Source organism: Pelophylax lessonae (genome assembly GCF_965119305.1).
Source record: "Pelophylax lessonae genome assembly, chromosome: 4".
Lineage (NCBI taxonomy): Eukaryota > Metazoa > Chordata > Amphibia > Anura > Ranidae > Pelophylax > Pelophylax lessonae.
In genome coordinates, this window is record NC_138771.1 from 519000328 (window position 1) to 519012649 (window position 12322).

The 12322-nt window shown below is 46.3% G+C and overlaps 1 protein-coding gene across 1 annotated transcript in view; it reads right to left on the bottom strand.

Moving 5' to 3' along the window:
- LOC309553697 (uncharacterized protein) overlaps positions 1-4682 on the bottom strand; it is an 83490-nt gene extending 78808 nt beyond the window's left edge. Inside the window, exons 1-2 of the mRNA XM_082255069.1 lie at positions 4548-4682; positions 1995-2101 (exon numbers count right to left, since the gene is read on the bottom strand). Of these exons, the coding sequence (XP_082111195.1) occupies positions 1995-2091 (97 nt within the window). The 5' untranslated portion in view covers positions 2092-2101; positions 4548-4682. The remainder of the gene's footprint in view (positions 1-1994; positions 2102-4547) is intronic.
- Between the last annotated feature and the right edge of the window lie 7640 nt (positions 4683-12322).

Below are 12322 nucleotides of genomic sequence, written 5' to 3' on the forward strand. Positions count from 1 at the left end.
TGCAGCCTCACCAGTGCATGCCTATCCAATGCAGCATCACTAGTGCATGCCCATCCAATGCAGCTTCACCAGTGCATGCCCATCCAATACAGCCTGATCAGTGCCCATCCAATGCAGCCTCACAAGTGCATGCCCATCCAATGCAGCCTGATCAGTGCCCATCCAATGCAGCCTGATCAGTGCCATCCAATGCAGCCTCTCTAGTGCATGCCCATCCAATGCAACCTCACCAGTGCGTGCCCATCCAATGCAGTCTGCAATGAAGAGAGAGGAGAGCCAGTAGACTACACAGAGCGGGGATCTCCCGCTTACCCGGCGACCGATGTCATACGAAGTCCTGCCGCCTGGACCGACTCCTATGCTAGACGTCACTAATGTGTTTATCATAGGAGGTGGTCCAGGGGGCGGGGCTTCGTATGACAGCAGGCACTGGGTAAGCAGGAGATCCCCGCTCTGTTTGTAATCTAGCGGCGCTTGCCCTCCCCTCCCCTCCCCTCCGAGGCAGCCTCTGCCTACAGTTCGTTTGAAGCCAGTGTGGCAATGCCCCCGACTTAACTTCCTTCCTCCCCAGCAGAAAAAAAAATTGTCAGGGGGCAGTGGGCTGCATTGCCTGCGGTTCCGGGCCGCATGCAGCCCCCGGGCCGCAGGTTGGACATGCCTGGTGTAGAGTCTGTGGTGATGATTAATCACCCTTGTTAGATTAATACTCCGGGAATTTGTTTGCACTTATATGGTTCACATCACATTGATTCTTCATAAATGTAGGCTAATATGTATTCTGCTACATTTTTTTGGTTAAAAAAATCCCAATAAGCGTATATTGATTGGCTTGTCTACTCTACAAATTATGGAATATTTTTATTTATTTATTTATTTTTATTAGTAAACGCGGCGATCAGCGACTTATAGCGGGACTGCAATATTGTGGCGGCCATTCGGACACTAACTGACACTTTTGACACTCTTTGAGGACCAGTGACACTAATACAGTAATCAGTGGTTAAAAATTTACACTGTCACTGTACTAATGACACTGGCTGGGAAGAAGTTAACATCAGGGGCAATCAACGGGTTAACTGTGTGCCTAACCGTGTTTTACCAGACTGTGGGAGGTGCTTTTACGAGGGAAAGACATTATTCCTGGTCCCTGCTCTGCAGAGACACAGGATCCATGCCTTCCCTCCTATCAGAACAGCGATCGGCCTTGTTTACATAGGCAGACTGCCATTCTGCCTCTCTGCTGGATGATCAGCGGGTCCCGGCAGACATTGAGTCCACTGTACCCTTTGCTGGGCTCCTGCTGTGTTTGATCAAAGTGGGAGCAAGGTGCAGGTGGCACGCATGCAAACTACCTACCCAGAAGAGCCAGATCACATATATATATATATATATATATATATATATATATATATATATCAGTACATGATCCAGCGCAGGGATGCCGCCCTGTAGCAGTTAAAAAGCTATAGGGCAGACCTTAAGCGGTTAAAGTGATTGTAAACCCTAACCTTGTAAAATAACTAATTCCGTTTAATATAGAAATGAAAGGCAAAACATTTGTGCATAGATAAAAAAAAAAACATTATAAATATCTTTTTTTCCCCTTTTGCTCACATATTCTCTGTTCTCAGCTGCATAAGAGCTGGAGGGAGGAGAAACAGCAGGACACTGAGCTTCCCAGTGTCAGGACTAGTCTAATCACTGGAGGAGAGCAGACAGCACAGCTAGAGAACTGACTACGCTGTGCTCTCATGCCTAGTGTGCTCAGTTTTAAAAAAGGGAAAGCAGAGGGACTGGCAGGAACACCAGAGATTTCATACAAAGAAAGCAATACTAAGAGAACAGGATACCCTTTCATACAAGCACATGGTACATCAGGGACATATCAGGAATATGAAATGTTGGGATTACATATTTTTTAAGACTGAATATTCAAACTTCTATGAGCCAATCATGACAAGTTCTCCTAAGGTAACTTGAGTGGGTTATCTTACTATGACGATGCACATGTCCTGGAGTCACGGGGACCCCTGCCCGGACCACCGCACCAGACACTCCTGCAGAACATCTTCTTAGAGCAGATACCAACATTGCCTGTCACCTGACAGTATAAAGCACAGGGACAGTTAAACAGCAGCTAAATGTAACTCCAACACACCATCAGCATTACCGAGTAATCTATTAACATGTACAAAGTTTCACAACACACCCCTTTGTTAATTTCCTATTTCTTGCTAAGCTTGATGTACAGAGGATGTTGAATACGTTATGAAGGGGATCTGGTAGATGATAAGATGTCATGATTTTTTTTATCATGTCTTTACAATGCTGATCACCAAGACCGGCTGATCGCGGTTTGGCCTGCTGAACCGGCCAAGACTTTAACTGTTTATGGGCCAAGTTGATCGATCAATCAAGTTGGGTACAACCAGCCTGCTGGATTCTATTGCAATTATCACTAGCGGCTGCTAGTGTGTAAGCAGCAGTGGCCCCCCTACTTACTACACAATGGTGATATTTCCATGCCGGTGTTCCGTGAGAATTACCTACCCGTGAGAAAAACCTACCCTCGTCACTTCCGGTTCACAGCAGTCTGTGTAACGCGAGCAGTTACATTAAAACAGCTGTGCTGCACCATGAGTCATCTCCGCTCCTGTCCCGGTCACTTCCCTGCTCTCGGCTACTAAATATAAAAGCGGCGGCGGCTGTATGAAAAGATAAATCACGGAGCCGCCAGCCGCTTTTATATTTACTAGCCAAGATCAGGGAAGTGACCGGGACAGGAGCGGAGATGACTCATAGTGCAGCACAGCTATTTTTTGTCACCGCCGCGTCGGTAGGTTTTTTTAACGGACACCGAGATCGTTTCAGACTAGTGCGCATGCGCACTAGTCTGATCCTCAGCTCTTCCATTAGGTATCCGGGGCTGTGAGCATGCGCACTGCTGCGCTGCTCAGCTGTTCCTGGCCGGAAGTGACGAGGGGTAGGTTTTTCTCACGGGGTAGGTAATTCTCACGTTACACCGGCCCTGAGCAGCGGCAGTGTCCAATAGAGTCCATGTTTTCTGGAAGCTGTATGCATGTAAACAGTAGCAGAAATGTTTACATGCGTATAGCATAAAATATGAAAGAAATGAAAGTCTCGGCCAGGCGTAGCTGGTTGATTGACCCATTTTCCTACCTTTCTGTACAGCTGCATACAAAACTATATACCAGCCTTTCTCAACCTTTTCAACACAGAGGAACCCTTGAAATAATTTCTGGTCTTGGGGAACCCCTGCTAAAAATTTAAAATATACAACTCATGACACATTAGTGTAACAGTAAGTGGGAAGAATGCTCCTTACTATTGTCATCATTGGGAAGAATTAAGCCTCGTACACACGCAAAGATTGTTGGCCGACCGATCGGCCGTCTTTTGTCCAGTGTTGTTGTGTTGGTTGAAATGTGCCTAGACTGCACACACATTTTTTCGGCCAACAACAACCAACTTCAGAAGTGATGTCATGTGCTGGTTTACTTTCCATGTGTTTTTTCTTCTCTGAGCATGCCCAGTTTTGCTCATCTGATTTTTGTCTGCCGAAATCTGTACTGACTGACAAACAATCGGCCGTTCTGTTGACGACCAACAAAAATTTTATAGCCTGCACACCAGATTTTGTTCAGCCGTAAAGTCGCAGTCGGTTATCGGAATCATCATACTAACAAGCCGATAATCGGCCGATCGGACGTTGGCCAAAAATTCAAGGCCAACAATCGTTGCGTGTGTACGAGGCATTACCCCCTTACAGATAGCTAAAAGGAACAATGGTGTCATTGGGAACATATCGAAGAGGCAGAAATTGCCCATTGCTCAAGGAACCCCTAGCAACCTAAGGAGGAACCCTAGGGTTCCACGGATCTCTGGTTGAGAAATCCTGCTATATACTTTATGCATCTGTATGCTGAATTTTTGACACCCGTGCGAATGAGTCCAAATATTGTGGTGTAAGCACCCTTTATGGGAAAACTGTATACAGTATATTCTTTTTTGTCATATTTTGGATACATGTCAGATTGGCTACAATCACACTAGCCTCCCGTGTTTGGTTTATTTAAAGCAGAAGAAATTATTTAGGAAGTAATCAAGCTTTATGATTCCCATATTAAATGATGTGTTTTCTGTGTTTTATCCTGAGTTTTATTTTATCTGCCCCTGGGCACATGGATTTCTATTTTCTCTAAATGCAGCTAAACTAAATGCACTTAAATCCTGGTAAATGCACAGGGTGAATCATGTCATTGGAAACCATTACATGCATTTATTTATGTTTATAAATGTCCTATATATGCATATATATTATTACCAGTGTGAAGGGAGACCTATTGATCTCAACTTGTAACAAAAGGTAAAAAAAAACAACAACAATGTATCAAAAATGACCTTTGAACCCACAACAAATTTTACCAAGCTAAGTTTTTTTTATCTGTCTGCAAATGGAGGCTAAAAAAAGTTGTTTGTAAGTGTAAGATAAATGAAATGGAGGGCCATATTGGTGTCAGTCTTACCTCTGAATGGAGACACACACGAGGTTTTTACTCCTTACCAATTTAGTCTTGGTGGGGGGAAGGCACATGGGAGGAGTGGGCGCTCAATCCTCACTGTCCTGCATTCTTTAGGTTATCATTAACCACAAGGAGAAGGGGGGGGGGTGTCCTGGGGAACTGTGATCTTTTCCTAACAAGGGCATAGGGGGGAGGGGAGTCGCAGCTGTGTGACCTGCATGGTCCATAATCAACATGTATCCCTCAACTTAACCCTGTTATGACCAGGGGGGGGACTTTACGTCTTTGTGACCGAGATCCTGGGCAGGTTTTATCCAATTTTGTATTTTTATTTTTTTCATTTGGCTACTAAGTGAGTGGACACAGTGTAGTGGACTATCTGACTCTCTGGCCATAAGGAGCAGAGGGAGGTGGATTTTTATGGAGAAACAATGTCTTTCAATGCTCGCTTGTCAGTTGATCACAGTCAAATGACAGTGATCATAAGCTAGGAGAGGAAATTTTGGCCTTACAGCACCTTCACTGTGGCTTCGCCTAAGCCAAGTTCTAGAAGGATAGGCAACCTAAGGCACGAATTCCAGGGTGGTCATGCAATGTCACTTCCGCTGACATATATGCTGGTCCACCGGCAGGACACTGGTGATCCTTTGCTCCCTAAAAATACAGCTATAGGCTGTAATTGATAGCTCTCTAGGCTGTCAGCTTTACAAAGCCTGAGCAGACACTTTGCAGTGCACTTGTAGCTTACCCACCTCCATGACATTTCAGCAGTGGCGACTCTAGGAACAATATATATAGGAGGGAGGGGCACATAAGACACCACAGTCAAAACTGGGGGGGGGGGGGGGGACTCTTTCCCTCTGCCACACACCACGGCGAAACTAAGGGGGAAGGATGCTACAGCACACCTCTACATCCAGGACTTTTGAGGAGCGAGGGCCACTTTAGTGACTTGGTAACCGGTCGCGGGCCACAATGAGCAGAGCAGGCAGATGACAGGTCCGTGTCCACTCAGCATATGTAGAGCAGACACGGATACCACCCAGACTACATTATGGGCCCTCCAATCCGATCCACCTAGACAGAAGGGGATGGATCCCCTACTGTTTTTTTTTAAGTGGTTCGAATTGGAGATAGGTGGGTGTAAACGGACACAGGTCCGTTTATATCTGCCGCTCTGTAGAGGTGAATGGAGGGTCTGATTGGGTCCACCTGAAAAACAGACAGGCAGACCCGTTAAGACCGATGATGTGAAACGGGCCTAAGACTGCTTTCATACAGATGCACTTCGGTTTACCTGTGTAACGCTCATGCGTTTTTGTTAGTGGATGGATTTGCAGCTGCAGAATTGTCACACTCAGTAGTCGTGTAGAGATTCTGTTGAACAAACATATCCAACTCTCAGGACTTCATCACTGTGCACAGCCTGTTTATGCAATATACATACACTCAATCTGATGTTAATGGAGGGATAGTATATGTGAGAGTATATAGGTGAGAGACAGGCTATAGTATGGTGAGCACCTAGGAGTAGTATTAGGAGAGTGTTTAGGTGATGGTAGTAAGCAGATAGGTTCTAATGTCAAGTATAGTGCAGATGGTAGGGGACAGCAGATGGAGTATACAAGACAGAGTAACCTAGTGCAAGGATAGTTGATGGTAGTCCCAAGAGCTAACAGTCTATGCAGATGATAGGAAATAGCTTAGATAGAGATAGTCCTGGTATATGCAGTAGATGACAGTAGAAGTGCAGGTTAGTAAGGAATCCCCTGTGGGGTACTTATCACTAGATAGGTAGTAGTAACAAAGTTCAGTAGTGAGAGGTGATCCAGTAGCGAGATACGGATCGGCAGCAAGGTTCCGGTTCAGTTCAGGCAAAGGGAATAGCCAGCAGCTCCAGCTTCGCAAGAGAAGGTGCGGTGAACATGCGGTTTGAACGAGCAATGAGTGAGAGAAAGCCGGCGATTGAAATAGCCGCTCATAGCGGCGCTCGGCGATGATGTCATTGCCCTTAAAGGTGTATGCGTCCCATTTGGATAGCAAGATGGGACGCAATATTAAGAGAGAATTGTGGAAATAAGGGTACCAGAGGTACCAGAACATTACAACCTGCACCTCAACTGACCTCAATCTTCACTTCTTCCTCAGGATTCCTGCAGGTATCCCTGGCTGGAACTGCTGGTGTGTACTGCTGGTGGGTAATGCTGACTGGTACTGCTGGTGGGTACTGATGGTGGGTATTGCTGGCGGGTACTGCTGGTGGGTACTGCTGGTGATTACTGCTGGCGGGTACTGCGGGCTGGTACTGCTGATGGTTACTGCTGACTGGTACTGCTGGCGGGTACTGCTGGCTCCTCTAAGACACCAACGGAGTGTGACAGGAGCGCGGCACAGGAGGAAGCATGCGGTTGCAGTAGAGAGTAGAGCCGCTGCTTCCTGTATCACTACTCTCACAGGCGGAGGCGAAGTGCATTTGGTATCACTCCACCTGTGACAGGAGCCGGAACTATACAGGAAGCATCAGCTCTGCTTCCTCTTCGCCACAATAATACTTGGGGATGGCGGGTCGGGAGCCTGGGTTTACTGACCCGCCATCCCAGATCAGGAGTTGGGATCCTGTTGAGGGGCACAGCATAATGTTGGGGGGGCCATGGCCCCCTCTGGCCCCCCTAGTGATGCCACTGCATTTTAGGGAGGCCCATCTGATGCCACTGGAGTTCAAGAGCTGGTGCTCCTTCCAGTACAAGCACAGATCTTTCTGTATATGTCATTTCACGAGGAAGGCCAACCACCAAACCACTTCCTCATTCTAGTGGACCTGCTAGCTATAAGGTATAGAAATTTGGGTTTAACTAAGGTCTGATGATGCAGGAATTGGGACTGATGTTAGGTCTAATCATGCAGGCTTTGGATCTAATATGATATCTGAGGGTAAAGGAATTGGGCTGTTCTAAGATCTAATGGTACAAGAATTAGGGCTGATCTGAGGTCTGCAGGTGCCCGAATTCAGGCTAATCTGAGGTCTGTTGATGCAGGAAATGGGGCTGACATGATGTCTAAAGGTGCAGTTATTGGGACTGATCTGAGGTCTAATGGCACAGGAATTGGAGCTGATCTGATTTATGAAGGTGCAGGAATTGAGGCTAAATTGTGCTCAGAAAATGAAAGAATAGGGCAGATCTGAGGTCTGAAGGTGCAGGATTTGGGGCTGATCTGAAGCCTGTTGGTGCAGAAATTGGGGTTGATCTAACCTTTAAAAAGTGGAGCAATTGAGGCTGATCTGAGGTATGATGGTGCAGGAATTGGGGCTCATCTAATGTCTAGGTGAAAGAATCTGGGTTGATCTGAATTCTGAAGGTGCAGGAATTGAAGTTGATTTGACGTCAGAAGATGCAGAGAATGGGACGGATCTGAGGTCTGATGGCACTGAAATTGGGGCTGATCTGATGTCTAAAGCTCTAGTAATTGGAGCCAATCTGAGGTTTGAAGGTGAAGGAATTGGGGCTGATCTGAGGTCTGAACATGAAAGAATTTGAGCTGATGTGAGGTCTAATGGTGCAAGAATAGGGCTTACATGATATTTGAAGGTGCAAGAATCTGAGCTGACCTAATATAATATCTAATGGTGCAGGAATTTGAGCTGATCTAAGGTCTGAAGGTGCAGGAATAGGGGCTGATCTGAGGTCTGAAAATGCAGCAATTGGTGCTGATCTGACATTTGGAGGGACAGGAACTGGAAGTGATTTAAGGTCTGAAGGAGCAGAAATTGGGGTTAATATAAGGTTTGGAGGTGCAGTGATTGGAAATGATCGAAGGTCTAAAGGTGCAATAATTGGAGCTGACCTAAGATCTAAAAATGCAGGAAATAGGGTTAATCTGATGACTAAAGCTGGAGTAATTGGGGCAGATCTGAAGTTTGAAGGTGCAGGAATTGGGACTGATCTGAAGTTTGAAGGTGCAGGAATTGGGACTGATCTGAAGTTTGAAGGTGCAGGAATTGGGACTGATCTGAAGTTTGAAGGTGTAGGAATTGGGACTGATCTGAAGTTTGAAGGTGTAGGAATGTGGGCTGATCTAAAGGTCTGAAGGTGGAAGAATTGGGGCTGATTTCAGGTCTAAAGTTGAAAATATTGGAGTTAAACTGAGGTCTAAAAGTAGAGGAATTGGGGCTGATCTGAGGTCTGAAAGCGGAGTTCCAGCCATTTCACTCACCTGTCCAACGGTCCAGCGATGCGGCCGCCCGAAGCCTCGATCCTCTCCCTCTGTGCCGGCATCACTGCTGTGGGCACCCGGCTGTGACAGTTTGCGGCTTCACAGCCGGGTACCCACTGCGCATGCGCGAATCGCGCTGCGCGTCTTGATTGGCCGGCAATCTTCTGGGACCTCTGACATATCTAGAAGATTGCAGGGAGGGAGGGGGAGAGGAGAACTTCCGTTCAGGGCGCCGCGGCGCTCCAAGCGGAAGTGGGAGCGGTTACCTGTCAAAACTAGGTACCCGCTCCCCCCCCCCCAAAAAATGACATGCCAAATGTGGCATGTCAAGGGGTTAGAATGCCTAAAGCGGAAGTTCCATTTTTGGGTGGAACTCCGCTTGAAGGTGGAGAGGTGGAGGAATTGGGGCTGATCTGAGGCCTGAACATGAAAGAATTGGAGCTGATCTGAGGTCTGATGGTGGAGGAATTGGAGCTGATCCGAAGCTCTGAGGTACAGGAGTTCAGGTTGATCTGAGGTCTTGATAATGCAGGAATCAGGGCTTATCTGAGGTCTAATGGTGCAGAAATTGGGGATAATGTGATTTCTGAAGGTGCAAGAAGTAGAGCCGACCTAATAATATATCTAAAGGTGCAGGAATTTGAGCTGATGTAAGGTCTAAAGATGCAGAAAACTGGGCTGATCTGAGGTCTATTGGTGCAGGAATTGGGGATAATATAATTACTGAAGGTGCAAGAATTGGACCTGACCTAATATGATATCTAAAGGTGCATACATTTGAACTAACCTAAGGTTTAAATAAGCAGATATTGTGGTTTATCTGAGGTATGGAGGTGCAGTAATTGCATAGTTGCCAACTGTCACAAATTGCCTGGGACAGTCCCGAAGATCCTACATATTCTGGATGGACCCTTACATATTGCAATACATGGTTAAGCTGGCCAACTTGTCAAAGTAATCCCTCTTATGGCCAGTCCTACACTGCTTTACCACTGCAAATGCTATGGTGGACCACTGTAGCATTTGCAGTGGGAAAGCAGTGTAGGACTGTTCATGAGAGGGATTACTTTGAAGCAGTTATATTGGAATATGTGTGAACAATCCCTGTTTTTCATTGGATAGTTTGCTGGAAAGGGTGTATAGCAGTATGCAAAGGGTCCATCCAAAATTTTTGGTGCCGTCCCGACACCACTTTTTTGTGGCGTCACTGACCGGGGGTATACTGAGATTGTGATGTCACAAGTAGTGGTGCCATACGGTGACACCATTGGGTGGCACCACCCCTTAGTTTTTTTTAGCGGCAGGAGGAGGCGGAGCTTTCAGACAGCGGGAGCCTTCATCAGGAATGAAGTTGAACCCTTTTATGGAGGGGGATTTATAAAGGAAAAAAATGGAGAAACTAAAATTGTAACAACAGCTGAGTGGTTTATTAGCAGTCAGTTATTTGGGAATATTCAAGAATCAAAAGAAGAGGATGTGGAAGCAGACATCCTCAGAGCAGAAGCAGGGAGATACGTGCACTGCAGGTCCTTAGGTACTGCTTCCCTCCCCAGGTGAAAGGTGTGGAGTTGGTCACCTAGTGAGCAGGCTGGAAAAGGACAAAGAGGAAGCTATGGGGGGAATTAACCACTTGCCGACCAGTCACTGGGACTGTACTGCGGCAAAGTGGCTCGATTCCGTCCAGCGACGTAGACCTACGTCGCTGGACTCCTCCCCCTGTAAGCGGCGCTCGCGCGCCGCCGGAGGCGCGCTCCCGCTGTTTTCAGTCACAGCGGGAGTCGGGCCAGGGGAGGAGCGGCGGCGATCGCCGCTGCTCTTCCCCGATCGTCGGGGAATCGAGTGTGGAGATCCGCCCGCTTGTGTAAACAGAGCGGGAGGATCTCCTAAGTGACAGGCAGGGACAGATAGCAGTGTTCAGCAGACAGGTTCAGATAGCAGGGTCCCTGTGTCACTCAGTCACCTCCCCCCACACAAGTTAGTAAGCACCAGGCATACATTAACCCCTCCCTCTCCAATAAAATTAACCCCTTCCCTGCCAGTGTCATTTTTACAGTAACAGTGCATATATGTAGCACTGATTACTGCAGTAATGTCACTTGTGCCCCCAAAAGTGTCAAAAATGTCAGTCAAGGGTCCAATCTGTCCGCTGCAATGTCACAGTCCCGCAAAAAAAAAAAAAAAAAAGTGCAGATCGCCGCCATTACTAGTTAAAAAAAAAAACACCAAAAATGACATAAATCTTTCCCGTAGTTAGTAAACGCAATAACTTTTGCGCAAACCAATCAAAATACGCTTATTGTGATTTTTTTTACCAAACATAGGTAGCAGAAAACAAATTGGCCAAAAATGTAAAAAAATTTTGATTTTTACATTTTTTTGGGGGGGAATTTCATATAAAAAAATGTTAAAAATATTGTTATTTTTTCAAAATAACCCCTTTTTTTTGTTTATAGCGCAAAAAGTAAAAATCGCACAGGTGATCAAATACCACCAAAAGAAAGCTCTGTTTGTGGGGAAAAAAGGACGTAAATTTCGTTAAGGTACGGCGTTGCACGACCGCGCAATTGTCAGTTAAAGTCGCACAGCGCCGAATCGCAAAAAGTGGCCTGGACGTAAGACAGCAAAATCCTCCGATGGTAAAGTGGTTAATCAAAACAGGTGCAGCTGTGCATGGCAACCAATCAGCTTTTAGGCTCGGTTCACATTGGTGCAATGTGGGAAACCCTGTGAATCCACTGCGGGTTCCCGTATCACACCCGACTTGCAGGCGGTTCACCCTGCCATATGCGAACTGCTGGGGGTGTCAATACAAAGTTAACGACACCCCCAGATCATTTTGCATATGGCAGTGCAAACTGTCAATTCAAACAGGAATACCCATGCGATCCGAATCTGGAGTGGACCAAAAAAAGGGTCCTGTGCAACTTTGGTCCAAATGCGATGCGAATTCAGCCATACAATCTGTTTGGCTGAATTTGCATTGCACAGACATCGCATGTGATTTGTATAGCAGTGCAGCAGTCTTCAAAGTCGTACCCCGAAGTTGCACTGAGATGTGGTTTTGAAATCACACAATTTTAAAGCCACACTCATTGTGAACAGGGCTTATTCTCAGTTTGCTCAGTTAAGTGTGACTTGTCATGGGATTTGCCAAATCCAAATCGCATGACAAGTCAAAACATATTTTTGGCAATGGAACCGTTCAATTTGGTGCGACACCGACTTTGCGATGCAGCACCGATTTGAAAAAAAGGTTCCTACGCTATTTTTTCTGATTTCAGGTACAACTAAGGCCCCTTTAACACTTGTGCGACTTATCCTGCGACTTGGGACTGAAAAGTGTCATGACATGTCGTACCCCATGATTTCCAATGAGTACCATTCATATCTGTGTGACTTCAAATCGCAAGACTGCAAAGTAGTCCCTGCACTACTTTGGTCGGATTTAATGCGTTTCGAGGTCCATAGACATTGCTTCAAGTCCAGTCAAAATCGCAGGAAAAAATTGCAGTAAAATCGCATGACTTGTTTTAGGACACACAAGTGTGACAAGGGACCTTGCTGAG